The sequence below is a fragment of the Podarcis tiliguerta genome (assembly GCF_965153285.1).
Source record: "Podarcis tiliguerta genome assembly, chromosome: 3".
In the NCBI taxonomy this organism is placed as follows: domain Eukaryota; kingdom Metazoa; phylum Chordata; class Lepidosauria; order Squamata; family Lacertidae; genus Podarcis; species Podarcis tiliguerta.
The window spans coordinates 14,785,525-14,805,237 of NC_139536.1; the positions used below are offsets into that span (position 1 = coordinate 14,785,525).

Sequence of the window (19,713 nt, forward strand, 5' to 3'; positions counted from 1 at the left end):
GAATGCCGTGATAAATATTTATTACCAGTTGATGGACCGGCATGCATTTTGAGCAATGCACTTTTTATTTTATTTTTTAAAAAGGATAATAAATAAAAGATAGGGCATCTCTTTACAGCTGTTGCCGTAACTCCCCAAGATGCTGAAAGTTACCTGTAACAAGCAGCTCTCTCTCTCTCTCTCTCTCTCTCTCTCACACACACACACACACACAGTATATCGAAGTTGCACAAGAAAATGAAAGTATTAACCATAATCTTAATGTGTCAAGCAGAGATTCAGCAGCAGGAAATGCAGTTTGCCAGCCAGGAAGTGCAAAGTGTTAGTGGGGAAGGTGCAATTTGCACTGGAGAAACAGGTGGATGGAGGGATTACTTAACCCTTCTCTTGCACATAGCTTTTTCTTTCTACAGCCCTCTTCTCCAGCTGCTTTTCTCTTCTTGACTGGGATTCCAGACCTGTTTGCCTTGTCATGGAGGGAGTGGGGGAGGGGTTGAAGGAAGCAGTGCAAGAGGAAGCAGCAGGTAAAGGAGGGGCAGCAGGTTAAACACCACACACCCTTCTTGCAGACATTAATATTGTCCAGCATGAAGTGACTGGATGCGTAAGAACTCTTTGAATAATATTTTTATGGTCTGAGCAATGTCGATTTCTGAAAGGAGTCGGTTCTTACGCATCTAGTTGACCACAAACTTGACATGAGCCAACAGTGTGACGCGGCAGCTAAAAAAGCCAATGCAATTCTGGGCTGCATCAATAGGAGTATAGCATCTAGATCAAGGGAAGTAATAGTGCCACTGTATTCTGCTCTGGTCAGACCTCACCTGGTGTACTGTGTCCAGTTCTGGGCACCACAGTTCAAGAAGGACACTGACAAACTGGAACGTGTCCAGAGGAGGGCAACCAAAATGGTCAAAGGCCTGGAAACGATGCCTTATGAGGAACGGCTAAGGGAGCTGGGCATGTTTAGCCTGGAGAAGAGGAGGTTTAGGGGTGATATGATAGCCATGTTCAAATATATAAAAGGATGTCATATAGAGGAGGGAGAAAGGTTGTTTTCTGCTGCTCCAGAGAAGCGGACACGGAGCAATGGATCCAAACTACAAGAAAGAAGATTCCACCTAAACATTAGGAAGAACTTCCTGACAGTAAGAGCTGTTCGACAGTGGAATTTGCTGCCAAGGAGTGTGGTGGAGTCTCCTTCTTTGGAGGTCTTTAAGCAGAGGCTTGACAACCGTATGTCACGAGTGCTCTGATGGTGTTTCCTGCTTGGCAGGGGGTTGGACTCGATGGCCCTTGTGGTCTCTTCCAACTCTATGATTCTATGATTCATGCTGCTCCTTTCAGAAATCGACATTGCTCAGACCCATAAAAATATTATTCAAAGTTTACTTTTCAGAAACGTGACAAAACACATCAAATGATACATCCATAACATCTTAGAGACCAACACGGCTACCTACCTGTAACTAGATCCATAACATCTATGCAATATATTGTGCTGTTTGTCCAGCACAGGCTCAGCATCTTAAAAATAAAAGATAGCTCCAAAAATCAAAATGTTGTCTCTCTCCCCCTCCCAGAATTAGGGAATCTGTCATAGGGGATGCCAGGTTGTGCCCCCTCATGCCCTTTCGAAAATTAGTGCCAGGGCCATGACTACCCTGTCCTTTCTCACACTACGCCCCTGGGTAGTTGCGTGGATTGGTATTTTTAAAAAATATATATTTAACACAGAAATATATGCACTGATCTGATATACATCCCCCCCCCAATCTGACATTTATAGGATATATGACACGCTAGCGCCAACTGCAGCCATCAGAGATCATTCTCCAGGCTACCATGAGGCCAATTCTAGAGAATGTGGTTCAGAGAGTGCAGGCATAAACTCTAATGCGGCAATGTTATGCCATTGCTCGCATCACCAAGTCCAAGATCCAGGGCTCCAGCCCACGCAGATTTAATTTGGTAAGGGCTGGAGAAGAAAGAGAAAAGGGTGATTTTGGAACAACATTGGAAGGACAGGTTGATTCAAAATTGTTATTACGAAAGAAATCTGTGCTCCGAGGAGATAAAAAGTGGAGATTCATCTCTCAGGCAAGGCTGCTGAGGCAAAGAAAAGACAAGAAAAAACCCTCCAGTAATTCAAGAAACAATTAGCTGTCACTTCTCAGGGGTAGCAGACTGTGAAAAGTAGTTAGATGGTGATATAATCTTTGTATTATGACTGGCTTTGGAAGAAAATTCTCATGGTGGGGGAGGTGAATCTAGAGTCAATCCTGCGTGAGGCCATTTTTTATCATGCGGCCATATTTAGTTGGCAGAATCAGCCTACTCAGGATTCAGCTCAGGTGATGGATAGAGATTGGGGGAGAAATCCAGTCCTGTGGGCTTTTTCATGTGAACACACCTGTCCTGGCCCTCACTATGCCTGAAGTACTCAACCTCAAAATTTAATGCGCAAATCAGATTGGTACCTAGGTAAGGCACAGCAGGTATATAAGAGGCTAAGTGCAAACTAAGGCATTGATCCCACATACTAAGGCATTGATCCCACAAGTACCATGGTTCCTGCCTTTTCCTTTTGAAGGACAGAGTGGACACGGCAGTTGTTATTATTATTACTATTATTAATTACTATTATTATTTATTCCCCGCCCATCTGGCTGGGTTTCCCCATCCACTCTGGGTGGCTTCCAACAAAATATTAAAATACAATAGTCCTTCAGATATTAAAAGCTTCCCGAAACAGGGCTGCCTTCAGATGTCTCCTAAAAGTCTCGTAGTTGTTTTTTTCCTTTGACATCTGGTGGGAGGGTGTTCCACAGGGCGGGTGCCACTACCAAGAAGGCCCTCTGCCTGGTTCCCTGTAACTTGGCTTCTCGCAGTGAGGGAACTGCCAGAAGGCCCTCGGCGCTGGACCTCAGCATCCAGGCAGAACGATGGGGGTGGAGACACTCCTTCAGGTATACTGGACTGAAGCTGTTTAGGGCATCAACACTTTGAATTGTGCTCAGAATCGTACTGGAAGCCAATGTAGGTCTTTCAAGACCAGTGTTATGTGGTCTTGGCCACCTCCCCCAGTCACCAGTCTAGCTGCCGCATTCTGGATTAGTTGTAGTTTCCGGGTCACCTTCAAAGGTAGCCCCATGTAGAGAGCATTGCAGTAATCCAAGCGGGAGATAACCAGAGCATGCACCACTCTGGCGAGACAGTCTGTGGGCAGATAGGGTCTCAGCCTGTGTACCATAGAGCTGGTAGATAGCTGCCCTGGACACAGTTAGTGGCCAGAGTATTAGGATTGGGCAAGCAAAAGGACACTTCTTTGGGTAGGTTGGGCTTGTGATGTCTGTTTGTGCCAGTGCTAACATCTCCATGTCCATGCCCTTGCATGTGGGGTTGGAGCAAGGTCAGTGTCCAATTTACCCTCAGTTTGCCTCCTGAAGAGGCTGTTCATTGGTAGGAGGAGATGCTGGAGGTTTCTCCACAGCAAGAGGTGTCTGATCAGGGTGCCCGGTGCCATAGGGGCATACACTCCCCTGTCAACCTGCTTGGCCCCTCTCCTGGACCCAGATCTCCATTCTTTGGGCTTCTGACCTCCTCCCCAGGCTCAGACACTTATTGGGGTCCTGACCTCACTTCTCCTATCCCACAAGAACACTCTCTGGTGTCATCTACATCCAGCTCCTTGAGCTCCACCAGGATCTAACCATCCCTTCCATGGCGTCTCCATGAAACCCAGGCCCCTTCCTGAAACAATATGGGAACTGAAACACAACTGTCCTAAAAAGCTGCCTTCTGGCAAATCACACCATTGACCCATCTAGCTCAACAAGGTCTGCACTGATTGACAGCAGCCCTCCAAGGTTTCAGGCAAGGGACCTGTCTTCTGTGCTGGGGACAGGGTTGGGGGAATCCATCTATTTCACTTTCTCATTTTTCCAGTCTTCAGCTGTCCATCAGTCCTTATGCACTGGTTTGGAAAGCAGGGGAGGAGAATTAAGTTCTCATGAAAACCCATCAGCATCTTAATGTGACTTTCTCCTAATATACAGATTTTTGTATACAGTTTTGCCTTTTCTCAAAGCAGTCTTCCCTAATATAATCCATATGGTATTATTTTCCCCAGTATATAGGCACATCTATGCACACTTTAAATCGTATGAAGTTTCGTACACATTGGTCGACTGGAGAAGTGCTCTGCAAAATTCAAAAAAAAGTGTGTATTTTTTTTGGTGGCTGTGTTTCATTCCACATACAGTCATAACTCTTGTTACATTTGCTTCAGGTTAAATCTTTTCAGGTTGCATCCCATGGCAACATGGAAGGCAACTCAGAAAGGGTTACTTCCGGGTTTCGCCACTCGCGCATGTGCAGATGCTCAAAATGACGTCACGCGCATGCGCAGAAGTGGCGAATCACGACCCGCACGCGCGCAGACGTGGGTTGCCTTCTGCTCGGGTTGCGAACGGGGCTCCGGAATGGATCCCGTTCACAACCAGAGGTACCACTGTACTGTGTATTATTTTGGAGAGTGTGGATTAGGTAAAGTCGCCTTCAAATGCAAATTGAAGAGAATTTGTCTCCCATTCCTGGCCTTCCCTTGTGCTCATCCAGCATTACCTCAGCTACATCCCTCTGGGATCATGTTTGGCCAACCATATATTCTGTTAAGGGTGTGTGAGAGAAAAACAGAATAAAATAAGTGAATCACAGACAGAATATATATATATATATTTCAACTCATCAACTATTAGAATAAAAGCTCATGCTGAAGTAATTTTGGGGGGAAAGGGGGGGAATGTGAAAGTTGGCATCAGAATGTGTTCCTATGAAGTTTAACATTGTCTAGGCATGGAATTTTAATTCTCTTTGTCCAAATGTGAACTGTACTAATTGCTTACCAAGCTATGCTTAATACATAAATATGTTTTGCCCCCCCCCTTGTGTTTTCAGGGTATTTTTCCTCACCAAAATAAGAATCATACCGAAAGGAGCTTTCTTGGGACTCAATGAAGTTGAAAAAATGTATGTACCTCCATATTCACTCATTACATTTGTAGAATGATTTAGAAGGCTATTTTTGTTTTGGGGTTGTTTTCCCTCTCTCTTCCCTAGACCTGCACTGTGCTTTAATTAAGCTATCAGCTCACCGCTCCCATAGGAGCCTCCTCTTCATTCACTTAAGGACTGGGGGGGGGGGTGAAGGAGGGTTCGCAAAGCCAATCTTCCAAAGCTGTGTTGCCACAATTACATCTGCGCATCTTATGAAATAGGTTTTTCAATAGGGAGTTGATTGGTGGGCACTTAAGAAGCAAACGGAATAAGGGATCACAAGAGAAGAGGGGAATCAGTAAGGCGACTTAAAGGCTGGTCCTCTTCATGTGGGTGGCACTGCTGTCTAAACCACTGAACCTCTTGGGCTTGCCGATCAGAAGGTCGGCGGTTCAAATCCCCGTGACGGGGTGAGCTCCCGTTGCTCCGTCCCAGCTCCTGCCAACCTAGCAGTTCTGGGGCACCCAAGGTAGTTGCACTGGGAGGTTTTAAATAGGGACTCACCGATCCAACTGCCCGTTGTGAAGGGTCCAGGGCAGGTGGTGCATACACTGAGAGCTGTCTTAAGCATGTGCTGACACTGAACCTGCACTCCTTCATTCATTCAGGGGTGAATGAATGTCCCATTTTGTCCCCCTCATTGCCTCCCCACTGGTGGCACCGTGCCTCTCTCACCTACCTTGCATAGCAGTGACTTAGAACTAGTTACTGAGAACCTCAGGAGGTTGAGTGGTCTTGCACCCAGGTCCTGCTGGCAGGTTTCCTAGAGGCATCTGGTGGCTCTTGTGAGGACAGGATGCTGGACTAGATGGGCCACTAGCCTGATCTAGCAGGCCTCATTCTGTGTCCTTGGCAAAGACTGGTACTATTCAGTTGTGAAGGTTGGGCCATGAGGGTGAACTTGGCTCTGCCCAACCAGCCTGACTTCTTATTTACAACGAGTCTGGGTGTCAGCTTCTTCCTAAGTCTCCGTGTTTGCCTTTGTAGGAACCCCTCAGAGAGGAGGTTGGGGACAAAACCAGGATCAGTTGACTTATCTGCCACTGGCAATTGGCTGTAGTAGTAGTAATAATAATAATAATAATAACAATAATAATAATAATAATAATGTATTATTTATACCCTGCCACTCTGGGCATCTCCCAACAAAAAATTAAAAACATGATAAAACATCAAACTTCCCTAAACAGGGCTGCCTTCAGATGTCTTCTAAAAGTCAGATGGTTGTTTCTTTTCTTGACATCTGATGGGAGGGCGTTCCACAGGGTGGGCGCCACATCCGAGAAGGCCCTCTGCCTGGTTCCCTGTAACCTCACTTCTCACAGTGAGGGAACCACCAGAAGGCCCTCGGAGCTGGACCTCAGTGTCTGGGCTGAGAGATGGGGGTGGAGACACTCCTTCAGGTATACTGGGCCAAGGCCGTTTAGGGCTTTAAAGGTCAGCACCAACACTTTGAATTTGGCTTGGAAACGTACTGGGAGCCAATGTAGGTCTTTCAGGACCGGTGTTATATGGTCTCGGCGGCCGCTCCCTGTCACCAGTCTAGCTGACGCATTGTGTATTGCAGTTTCCGAGTCACATTCAAAGGTAGCCGCACGTAGAGCGCATTGCAGTAGTCCAAGCGGGAGGTAACCAGAGCATCCACACTCTGGCGAGACAGTCTGCGGGCAGATAGTATCTCTGCCAGAGTACCAGATGAAGCTGGTAGACAGCTGCCCTGGACACAGAATTGACCTGCGCCTCCATGGACAGTTGTGAGTCCAAAATGTAGCTCAGTAATAGAGTACCTGCATTGCAGGTAAGACTAAGAGAGGACAGAGTCTGAAATCCTGCCAGTTAGTGTAGATAGCACTGAACTAGGTGGACCAAGGCAGCTTACTATGTTCCTGCCATTAGTCTCCAGCCTGCAAGTCATCCTTGTTCTGGCTTGTTCATTTTTGCTGCAGATCCCTTGCCTCCCAGCAGGGCTCATGGAAGCATGAAGATGACTGCTGAGCCCAACTATTTCTATTGTTGTTCGTTACCTGCAGAAACCATATGTCTGCCTTGTATCAAGTGCGAAAAGGGGGATGTTGACGAGGAAGGAAGCTTGTGACAAAACTGACAAACACTGTTAGCGAAAGAGCAGCCGGGAGGTGGCGGGTGGGGGGGGGAGAAGAAACACAATGCTAAGCAGGGGAAGTGGCTTTCATTTGAAAATATAGCGATGTGCTGTGGAAACTCTGTGGGGAAACAGTTTAAAGTGCGGCAGCAATGAAAATAGGGGGTTGATGAATATGCAAACAAGACCAATCAGCATCGGCGGCGTCTGCAGATGAGAAGCAGCAATGAAATGTGAAATGGCTCACAAATCAAAAATATAACCCATAAAACATTCATTGGAAATATTCATGATAATGGAGGGGCACAAACTATATAATCAAGTGATATATTTGCATATAAAAAAGGAGACCCCCTTGTATGAGATTCTTCCACCTGCCTCCCCCCCCCCCCGCCCCGCAATATCATACACACACACAAAAACCAAGATTAAAGTCAACGGTAGGCTATTTAAAGGAAATGGCTATTAGAAATGTGATGCCTCCATGTGGTAAAATGTATTTTTCCTAGAGTATACAAATTAGATATTTCAATACACATGCGGTGCGCTGTGTTAGCACGAAGCTAGCAGAGAAAGAAATTCCCACAATGGATATATTCGCTGCAGAAGTTAAGTGAATTAAAAATTTCATGTCTGTGAGAAGGGAATGGATGACTTCAAACAGGCTCTCGAGGACCCATCTGCAGGGCCTATCGACTGAAGAGCGAGCTTAATGGAAAAACGTCATTGTGCTGAATTTTGTAGGCGGAGAGAAAAACAACTTTTCCACAGAGGGAAAGCTTTTGCATTGGTAAAAGATTCGAGCCTATCATCCCACAGGGTGTGGATCTGCATAAATGTAACGAGATCTGCACCGGGGTGTTCAGATACGGTTAAAGCTTGTGAATAACTAAGCCACTGCACATTGGTATGCGAGGTGCAGATCGGAGACACTTTCAGACTGTCGCTCTTTAGCAGGTGGAATTCAGTCACATACCAGATAATTCAGGTGCTGCAATTAAAGTGGATTTGGCACTCTCGTGCAGTCAAGATGCTCCCCTCTCTCCCACCCCTAGGGGAAAAAAGAACCGGGCTTTTTGCGGTAGGGAAAATGATGGAGAAATGTGAGCTATCTGTTCTAAATTTAGGTGGAAGGAAAATTGCCACATCTTAGGGCTTGACCTGAAGTTCCAGGCATTTAGACCCTTTCTCGGTGTCTCCAGGGAAGGGGGTGAAACATGAATGGGGAACCAGTTGGTTGCCTTCCATTTGTTGCTGGAGTCCAATTTCCAACATTCCTGGACCTTCACCATGCTGCCTGAGACTGATGGGATTTGGGTGTCCAAGAACAGTTTCTCCAGACCAGGGTAAAGGGGCCAAAACCAAGGGGTTGGGCTCATTTCTCCTCTTGCGTGGTGAGTTCCTGCCTCCCCCCAGGGAAATAAAGACACAAGACACAAGAGTTTAAGGTTAATGGGTCAAATTAGGCCACAACTTTATTGATTACAGGAATTGAGGGGCATTGGCTTAGGCATTGGTCCTATCAGCTAACCGGCTTCAGCCCATATGGATGAAGACCGGCAAGGGTTAACCACCAGTAAGGGGAGTCCTGCTGATGCACATCAACTAGGAGCTCTCCCGGGGTCACCGATCGGGGGCGTGCCATAGGCCCACACCTCCATAGGCTTAGGACAAGGCCACGCCCCCCAGAATCCTTTACCGGACCACCCTTCGATTTGGGGGAAGGTGATGGCGCTTCCCCCCTTTCATCTGCATAACAATAACCCTACCAATGCCTAATGGCCAATGCCAAGGAAGTTGTTACGATTTGCTATGAGGTAGCCAAAAAACCAAATGGTTGGTGCCAATTTGCCAAGTGGAAAAAAAATTCCTACCAGGCCCCTTGACAGCAACCAACAAAAGTCCATAGCAAGGTCAGAGAGCCAAACCTAATGGGTGGGCGGGTGGGAAAACCTGAGCAGCTGGTCACGGCGAGGAAAAGAGGGCGGTCCTCAGCCGCGCCAGCCCTAAATAGGGCGGGCCATGCCCCCAGACCAGCCGATTGGCTGGCTGGGGGAATGATGCGACCGAGGATTCCCCTAGTATCGCGGGGGCTGCACGCCAGCCCCCGCGTGCATGGGGAGGGGCATGAAGCCCGCAACCCCACCTCTTCTCTAGTTCGGAAGTGGCTTTCTTGATCAGAGGTTTTGCTGTAAGCTCTGCTTCCACCAGGCACCGGAGGGTGCTAGACACAGCCAGCTTTTCCTTCCAGACCTTGAACCTAGGATCTCCTTGAGGGACAGCACCCATCCAGCAAACCTGAGGAATCTGTCACTTTTGCAGAGCCTTCAGGCCCTGATATTTCAGCTGCAAGATTAGTGGTTTCCATAACAGTTGACTGGGCTCCTAGGTGCCATTTCTATTTGACTATCTTTCACCAACCCAATATAGAAGGACGTTGCTTCTAATTCCTAGTTACTCAATAGCCAGTCTCTTGGAGGCAGAAAGATGATCTCATTGCAGGTGCACAGCTGTGCGCTTAGTTAAGGGCTGGGGAATCCATGGTTCTCCAGCTGTTCCTTGGGCTATCTGCTCCCTTCAGGATCAGGCACCATGGCCAATGGTTAGGGATGATAGGGTTTGTACTTCAACATCTGGAGGGCCACTGGTTCCCCCTCTCTGTCATTGTCTTGTAGGGCTAGCACTCCAAATGTTCTGGGATAGGCCAGTCAGGTCTGTGTCCTCCAATCACATTGTCACTGGCTGAAAGCAGGATTCCGTCGCAAATGGAAACAGGAGCAGAAATTGCTGCAATTCTCATGCACATCCAAGGTCAGGAGTAGAAAGCACACAAATGAATAGGAGTGGTGTTCACTATCATAGGTATTTCAGTCCGCACACATTATGTAAATAGATACGTTGTTTCCCACAATGTTTTTGGCATTTCCCATCCGTTGTGCTGAAATTAATTATGTAGTGAATTGCATAATAAATTCAATTTGCTTTGGCCATAGCGGATAGCAAAACGAATGGCGTAGGTTGTAGCGAAAAATGAGCCGAAGCAGTACTGATTGTAACAAATGTAGGGTAGAATGGAAATTGCTTTTGCCCCCCTAGACCCATCCAGACTACAATAGAGATTTGACTCAACTGATCAGAAAACTTTGCTACATCATCTGGATATTGCAACATGGAGCCTAATCTGTCATCTAGCTAGTTTCATGGTGGTAGATTCCTGCAAATATTGCTGACCCTGCCAAGGAAAACTTGGCCATGGAAGAAAGGTGGCCTGTTGTCTTTTGTGGGAGCGCAGCTGGCACTGCTTTGCCGTAATGAAGCCAAGTTTTGGCAATCCAAGGCCTTGCGTGTGACTTCTGAAATCCACAATGGTCCAATAGCATCACTTAGGTGTCTTGTTTGTTTCCTTTCTCCCATCCCTCTTCTGGCAAGTGGAACACCTGGCAGCTTGCTTTCTCTTGCCAAGGCCTATCAGTAGGAGAGACCTTGACTATTGTGATACCCTTACAGCTCCTTCAAGAAGTAATAATTTTTTAAAATGGAGCTGATCATTTGTTATTCCTGCCAATAACTCACAGCTGCTATCAAAGAGAAAAGCTTTCGCTTGGCTTGTTTTAAAACTTTTTGAATGAACAGAGCAAGAGTGGTGCTCTGTAAAAATGGAGCTTATACATTCTTGGATCATGGTCTCTGCTTCCTTGAGGTTGTGGGAATGTTCAGGGATGCAGGAGAGGATATGTTGTCTGATTATATCCTTATCCAACTTCTGTTAACAAGTTGCACAATTTCAACAGAGTAACATTCCCTTCTTTTAAATTTGCAGCGGCTGCGTTTGCTCAGGCTCGCTAAAGCCTCTATAATAACTGTTCTGGTATTTTCCCTCATAAAATATAAGAGACGACGCAGTCTTTTACAAAAGTATAAAAAGAGTTTACTCACATTCTGTTCACAATCAGATCCCAGAAGGTAGACTTAGCTTAATAAAGTAACATACACTTGGAATCTATCTCATAAGAAGACAGTCCCTTTGTCCTCTCTTTGCTGGAAGCCAAGAGGGCATCTTTGGCTTAGTAGATGCTGTTTCTTCAATGCATGTAGTGAAAGAGAGAGAGATGGCTGCCCTGCCCTGTGCTTTTGTCGTTACCTGCACAGGTGAGGCCACACCCAACTCTAGTCACATGCAGAGGAAGTCTGTCCCAGCCCAGAAGGAAACAGGAAGTTTACCTGCTGGCTGGACAAGCATTCCTCCCCATGTGTAAACATGTTCACTCTAGGAATGTTGTACTTGACTGCTCTTGTGTTTCACATCCCACAGAGGTAAGATCAAGGAAGAGGGTTAGAGAAATATAAAAGTACAATATTTACAATCCGAAGAATAGGGTGGGTCCTAAAATCACTCTCTCTCAGCATCAAAGGCCAGGTAAAGAGGAGTGTTTTCAGCATACAGTGGAGGCTACATAAAGATAATGAAGTCACATTGTTTTAATTACCCTAAGTATTGAACATGACAAAATGTGTTGCTCTTCAGCAACATGGTGGCATGAGATGAAGTCAGCGGTGATGTAGTTTGCAAGGTATCAAAGGAGAGAGAGCACAGTAATCCTCTGAGTTTATCAAAATACATCCTCTGTACATACTTAAATATACTTAAATACATCCTCTGTAGAGTGTCATGTATATAAAGGTCAGTGTTGTTCATTGCAATTCTGTTTCTGGCAAGGGATAATGCACAGCAACAGGAAATAAGGACACATTTTGTCCATAACAAGCTTTCTGAGAATTGTTCAAATTTTGAAGACCTTATCTACAATCTAGTGTTGTGCCAAAGATTATGGGTTGTATCCAAACTTAGTCAATAAAGGTAAAGGTACCCCCTGACCGTTCAGTCCAGTCACGGATGACTCTGGGGTTGTGCGCTCACCTCGCTCTATAGGCCGAGAGAGCCGGCGTTTGTCCGCAGACAGCTTCCGGGTCATGTGGCCAGCATAACTAAGCCACTTCTGGCGAACCAGAGCGGCACACAGAAATGCCATTTACCTTCCCACCGGAGCAGTACCTATCTATCTACTTGCACTTGACATGCTTTCGAACAGCTAGGTGGGCAGAAGCTGGGATCGAACAACAGGAGCTCACCCCATCGCGGGGATTCGAACTGCTGACCTTCTGATCGGCAAGTCCTAGGCTCAGTGGTTTAACCCACAGTGCCACCCGCATCCCTCTCCTAGTCAGAATAGACTGATTGAAATTAATGTAGTTGCATCCATTGCTTTCAATGGGTCATCTCTTGAGTATGGCTGAGTTGGATACAACCTTCCTACTTTTTACAGACCATTCTCCATCAATTGATGAGGAAAGCAGGTAGGAGAGCACCACCGATGGGCTTGTTCACTCCTAGAACAAGACCCACCTCTTCGAGTTTCGATGTTATTATGTGTGATGATTGCATAGGAATGTAATGTGGTGGACAATCAGACACCATGGGAGCAAGGGCTGAACCCAGTACTGTAGTGGCAAATTCAAAAGTTCAGGGGCCCTTTGTGATAGCCACAGCCACAACCCCTCTTAGCTCAGCCCCTTCTAAGAATTATAATTAGGGATGTATTACAACCATCAATGCAGATCTCCACTTGATGCCTTTCGGCAAGATCTACGATTTTACAGTCATGCACATGGACAAATAATTTGGAGTGCACCACTATCCTATTTCGGAGTGACTTAAGTTGTGTTTTCCTTGGAGTTCCATCCTTGGCGTTCCATGATCACAGAACATGCCCGCTATTCCCTTGAAACTGAAACACCTTGTATCTTCAGTTTTCCTAAATGCATTGTTTCGGAGCATGCAGTGGCTGAAAAGCTCCCCTTTCCTGTTGATTTGGTGCTGGAACTGGGGACCCTACTGAAGATATAATAGCAGGTATTTGACTTCCTCCGACCCCAGACCACTACACCACTGGCTGAATCAGTCCTCTGCTTTTAAGTCTGAGCCACAAGGGCACAGTTTCCTCACTTCTCAGCTGTGTCTCTGCTTTGCAGTCTCCCATGACCTGCCCCCACCAAAAAAGAAATCTATGGGAGCCAACCAACACCAGCACTGGGGAGGAGTGGGATACTGCAGCCCTCCAGATGTTGGACTCTGGCTCTTGATGGGTCTTGTAGCACAACAGCATTTGGAGGGCTACAGATTCCCTGTCCTTCATCTGCAAAATGGACACCCCAAAATAGCTGCAGCTGGCTTCTCTTCAAATGGAGGTCGTTGATTCCAGCTATTGTAGCCTACCCTTGGATGCAGAGAAACAGCCGGAATAGAAGAATTTGCTTCTTAGAAGGGTTCAGGGAACTCATAATGTAGACAACCATCTACATGCTGCTAGATCAGGCTTCCTCGAACTCAGCCATCCAGATGTTTTTGAGACTACAATTCCCATCATCCCTGACCACTGGTCCTGCTAGCTAGGGATCATGGGAGTTGTAGGCCCAAAAAAACTTCTGGAGGGCCGAGTTTGAGGAAGCCTGTGCTAAATGATGGTTATGGTGCTGATTTTGTGCAATGGTTTTTACAGTCGTGTTCCTGTCCGCAGGCAAATTATTACGTTGCCGTTATTCCTGGCTATTTCTGATCTGCCATGGCCTTTTAACAAAATCCATAGTATTGGTTCTGAAGCTGACCTTGTCTAATCATATCGATTGTGACCAGCTGAAGGCTAATTGGGAGACCAGTTGCTATGGCAATGCTTGGGTCACGCACTGAAAGAGACAATGCTCTCTATGGAGGGTGGATGAAAAAAATGTTGAGCTTTTGGAAACTAACAGATAACGCATTATGATCAAGTCTGGAGGGATGCAATGGTCAATGGGGCATATTTTTATTTTCTCCCTTGCTGCCTCCACCACCCCAATTATGTTCCTTTCATTTTTCAAGTTCTTTAAACTATCTACATCTTCTGAACCAGTGAATGTAACAACAACAACAACACCTTAGCCACAAGAAGGTTTGGGGGGGGCGTGTTAAACATGGAGTAGCTGCACATTCTGATTCAGCTGGCAAAAGGCAGGACTGCCACAAATTCTAAGTTTGGTGTGGGAGGTTGCTATAAATTAGTTTGTTAAGTGGCAAATGAGATTCGGCAACCCCTCCACCTCCCTTTTACCAGTCTGCGAGCCTGACAGCTGCCCTTCCTCCCCACTGAAGTGCAAAGGGTTGCAAACAACTCATAGCTTCTGATTACTCCTGCAGTTTGGATTTGTCGGGTGGCATCTTCCATTGAAGTGACTGGGCCTGATTTTCTAATGTGGATTTCAGCGGCAGCCTCCCTAATTTGGATCAGGACCATAGCAAAGGGTTAAAGCAAGAGTACAGAATCTCATTGGCTCCAGAAGCCAAGATTCTTACCAGGATCTGGAGGCGTGGGCCAAATTTGATGGGTAGTTGGGGCTGCACACGTACCTGTCGCCCCTCAATGACATCACGTGATTGGGAGCTTTGAAGTTCTGAAGTTGCGGCTTCAAATTTAAGCTTGTTGGTGTCTCTCTGGTCCCTTTCACCATCGATGTTGGCTGTATGTGTTATTTTATTAATACTATCACTAAGGGTTTGTCATGGCCTTTGGCTAGAAGAATAAACTTATGAACTTAGAACTATATATCGCTTAACTATGACAGTCTCCAAACCTTTATCTAGATGCTAAGGATAGGAACAGCCGCACCTCTTGTTTGGAGGCAGTGCGTACCTACTCAGTGCTGATGTATACAGGCCTCGGTTCTGTATACCTGAAGGAGCGTCTCCACCCCCATCAACCAGCCCCGACACTGAGGTCCAGCGCCGAGGGCCTTCTGGCGGTTCTCTCGCTGTGAGAAGTGAGGTTACAGGGAGCCAAGCAGAGGGCCTTCTCGGTAGTGGCGCCTGCCCTGTGGAACGCCCTCCCAGCAGATGTCAAGGCAATAAACAACTATTTTACTTTTAAAAGACAACCTGTAAAACAAGAAAATCTTTAATAATAATAATAAACTCTAAAAAAAAAAAGACAACTGAACGTGGCCCTGTTTAGGGAAGTTTTTAATGTCTGACGCTGTATTGTTTTTAATACTCAGTTGGAAGCTGCCCAGAGTGGCTGGGGAAACCCAGCCAGATGAGCGAGGTATAAATAATAAATTATTATTATTGGAGAGAAGGGAGAAGACTGGAGAAATCAAGGAAAGGAAAGCTGTGCAGGACTAGGAAGAAGAAGAAGAAGAGTTTGGATTTGATATCCCGCCTTTCACTCCCTTTAAGGAGTCTCAAAGCGGCTAACATTCTCCTTTCCCTCCCCCCCCCCCCAACAAACACTCTGTGAGGTGAGTGAGGCTGAGAGACTTCAAAGAAGTATGACTGGCCCAAGGTCACCCAGCAGCTGCATGTGGAGGAGCAGAGACGCGAACCCGGTTCCCCAGATTACGAGACTACCGATCTTAACCACTACACCACACTGGCTCTCAGGAAAGTTGAAGAGAAGGGTATGCTGACACCGTGTGCCAAGAGAAACAGCAGGGACCCTAAGAAAAGAGGGATAGAAAGGGGAGCAGGCCATGGAAATGCATTGTTTCTGAATGCCTGTTGTTGGGAATAGCAGGATAGGAGAGCACTGTTGCGCTGATGTCCTGCCTGTGGTCTTACCACTGGCATCTGGTTGGCCACTGTGAGAATTTGATGCTGGACTAGATGGGTCTCTTCTTGCGTGTTCAGACCCAGAAACCTCCCCCCTAAATAAATTCACACTTGACTCAAATTTTGGTTTTGGTTTTTGGCTGAATGTAGGCCACAACTTTATCAATCACAGAAAGTGACTGGTTGCATAGGCTCTGGTTCAACTAGCTCCCTGCCATGCAGGTAGCGCTGACCCAGGGCACCAGCATAGGCCAGCCAAGGGTGAACGCCCGGATAAGCGGAAAGCCGGGAACAGGCTAACTCCACCACCCAAATGTCCCCCTGGACTCAGACATGGGCACAACTCCCTCTCTGGGGTTGACCAAACCATAGAGTCTTTGGATTCCTTTAACGGAATACCCTTCACATACGGATGGCGAGAGTGTTCTCCCATCCCTATCACCTGAACCAGAGCCTATCCAGAATCTTACAAGTTGTGGCGATTTGCTACACAACAGGCAAAACCCAAATGGCAACAGCCAATCAGCCAAGTGGGGAAATTCCTGCCATGCCCCTGTCCCAATGACAGACGACACATGACAGCATAGCAAGGTCAAGCACAAAGCCCTAAAAGTAGGGAGAGGTGGGCAGGTGTTCTGAATGCACGCGCCAAAAGAGGAAGCTCTGGGTCACGTGCATGGGCAATAAATAGGTCCCTCGAACCATTTGGACTGAGTCCCATTGGCCAGATTGTACCCAGCTTCGAGGGACCTACCAATCGGGTGTTGTGGCTGACCAGTTGTACCCACCCACCACACAGGGTGTCAGTTGCCCAGGTCTCACCGCAATACGTGGCCTCTTTAAGGGAGGACCTGATTTATCGTTTTAGAAGATTAGGCCTTGGAGCAATGATGGGGCTCTACCACAAAACTATGACAGTTGAAAGAGGGTTGCTTTTCTTGGCAAAGAATTTGAGCTAGTGGGGTGGAGGATTTTGATCTGAGAGCACGCAGAGTTCTCCTCATGTTTAAACCAAGCCCCACGTTGCAAAGCCTTCTAGAAACTGCATCCCACCCTGTTCTCCCCGAGCATCGCTCTTTTCCTTCCTCCCTTGCTTGTGCTAGATAAAGATGATAATTACTTCAAACCTAGCATAGCTTGAAATAATAAATGATCCCTTTAAGAGGGGTTTGTATTCAAGGAAGCAAGAGCTGCTTCCGCTTGCTTAGCTTGGGTGAATTGCGGGAGACAGATCATAAACATAAAAGACACATTTTTATTTTTATTTTATTGTAGCTAGACTGTGTGTGTGCGCGCGTTTGTGTGTTTAAGTTTTGTTTAATTTACCATTCAAGGTTTATTTTTTAAAAAATGAAACAAAAACACCTTGATATATACTGTGTCGCTGTAAAAGCACCTGCTGTTACCCGTTTCATCATAATGTGTAATGTAGTGGAATTAGCAATAGAACTTCCACTTAATCGCATTTCTTGACGTGAGTGGGGAATTTAAACATGAGGTTGTTAATGTTGGGTCGTGAGTTGTTTTGCATTTTCCATTCACCATTGATGCGGTTTATAAGGTTAATTGAGATATGTGCCTCTGTCTCACAGCACCTTGGGGTGGGGGTGTGACCCAACACAGTGACGGCGGGTGGCTTTCTTCTCCTTCTGAAGCCCAGCTTCAGAGCTCTTTGACAAGGAGGGAAGAGCTGTAGCTCAGGGCTGAACATCTGTTTTGCCTGTTGAAGATCATAGGGCCAATTCTCATCTCCAGGTAGGGTTGGGAGAGAACCCTGCCTGAAACCAATCAGCATAGACCATACTGAGCTAGGTGGTCCATTGATCTGAGTCAGTAGAAGGCAACTTCCTTTGACAGAATGCCCCATGGGAAGGATGGGTGCTGGCCATGGGCCATTTTGGCATTATTGTCAGTGCTCAGTGAAGAAGAAGAAGAAGAAGAAGAAGAAGAAGAAGAAGACATGCTAGAACTTCCTCTCCCTGAAGTTTTTTCCAAACTTTGGGAAAGGTTTTCCCCCATCCTTTGAATGTGCCAGAAACTTCAACCCAGCACTACCGTTCAGTTAATATGTTGTTATAGGATTTGGGGGAATGGGGTTGGTTGGTTTGGATACCATCTTTGGGTCCCCTCTAGGGCTGTGGTTTTATAAGATGGGGTTCTTCAGTAGAAGTGATGAAGTGATTAAACCAGTCTCTTTGTTAAATTAATGGCCCTGGCTAAGCTGTTAAGCCTTCTTCTTACATGACTAAAGAGTTGGCCATGTTGTCATAGAAACAACTAGCTAATGCTATTTCTAGAAGGAAGCAGCAGGCCCTCTTCTGGCTTGCTCTCTCTTCTGGCATGGTCCAAATGGGATATTCCTTTTGAATGCGTAACAAATGCCCTGCAAATAGTAAATAATCACAACAAAGAGATTCGTTTTCCTGATGTGCTCATTTTTCAAGTATCTATCTATCATGTGTCTGTCTGTCTGTCTGTCTGTCTGTCTGTCTGTCTAGCTATCTATTGCATTTGTATCCTGCTCCTCAGTCAAAAAGACTCCCAGAGTAACTTACATGCAATAAATTAAAATAAGGCAGTCCCTACCTGACACAAAAGGGACGCGGGTGGCGCTGTGGGTAAAAGCCTCAGTGCCTAGGGCTTGCCGATCGAAAGGTCGGCGGTTCGAATCCCCGCGGCGGGGTGCGCTCCCGCTGTTCGGTCCCAGCGCCTGCCAACCTAGCAGTTCGAAAGCACTCCTGGGTGCAAGTAGATAAATAGGGACCGCTTACTAGCGGGAAGGTAAACGGCGTTTCCGTGTGCTGCGCTGGCTCGCCAGAGCAGCAATGTCACGCTGGCCACGTGACCCGGAAGTGTCTCCGGACAGCGCTGGCCCCCGGCCTCTTGAGTGAGATGGGCGCACAACCCTAGAGTCTGTCAAGACTGGCCCGTACGGGCAGGGGTACCTTTACCTTTACCTTTACCTGACACAAAAGAGAGAGAAGGAGAGGGCAAGGAGGGGAAAAGGAGGGGGAAAGGAGGGGGGAAACAAACTTGGGCACCAGTTTATAAAGTCAAATAGCAGTTCTTAGAATATTCTCAGTTTTCGGGGGGGGCAGAAAAAATGTGATCCTCCACCCCCACTTGACTGGTGCATTCTATCCTGCAAACTCCTGGAGATGTTTGCTACGCTATCTGAGGTACTGGAGTACTTTCCCTCCCCCCCCCCACGCCCCTCCATTATTCCTGCAACAGGTTCTTACAAATATTCTTTTCTTTTAAGCCAGCTCAATGGGTTGTAGTCCAGGATTTATGGATCCTTCGATGCTGGCAATGTTTTTAAGTTATTCCCTTCATTTTTCACGTACATTTGTAATGTTGACGCTTCTGATAAATAGCGAGGCCACCTTGGCTGATGTTTCCTTTTTCTTGACAGAGAAATCTCTCAGAACGATGCCTTGGGAACTATAGAATCGAACGTGTTCGCCAACCTTCCAAAACTCTATGAAATGTAAGTCAATAAATGGAATTAGAGGGCTGGGGCATTACAGGATACTGGTGGACCAACTGTAAAATGCAACATGGTGGTTCCATGGGAACAATGTAGATCTAGGACTAGTTTTTCTCTGTGTGTCTTCCTTTTCTTTAGCATTGCCTCATCAGTCTTCAGCCTCATCCTACTAGACGTCAATGGTAATTGTGCTCAATGTACTGTGTGAATTGGCTGTTGCAGGGTTGCCAACCATTTTAGGCTCATGAGCACATTTGATTTTTTTTCTGTAGGCCCCGCACCTTTTGGTCACTTCCCTCAACCTCTCCCCTGTATCAGACACACTTCCAAGAGACAGAAAGAATGTCTGGTGACTGGGAGTGACCACTGAGACCATATAACACTGGTCCTGAAAGACCTACATTGGCTCCCAGTATGCTTCCGAGC

At 46.5% G+C, this 19,713-nt stretch overlaps 1 protein-coding gene across 3 annotated transcripts in view; it reads left to right on the forward strand.

Annotated features, from left to right (window-relative positions):
• The window catches only part of FSHR (follicle stimulating hormone receptor), a 95,859-nt gene that overhangs the window by 35,001 nt on the left and 41,145 nt on the right, over positions 1–19,713 (forward strand). For 2 of the 3 annotated variants that reach the window (XM_083432599.1, XM_083432601.1), the window contains exons 2-3: positions 4,960–5,031; positions 19,213–19,287. In XM_083432599.1, coding sequence (XP_083288725.1) covers positions 4,960–5,031; positions 19,213–19,287 — 147 coding nt within the window. The remainder of the gene's footprint in view (positions 1–4,959; positions 5,032–19,212; positions 19,288–19,713) is intronic. The other variant, XM_083432600.1, reaches the window with a different exon arrangement.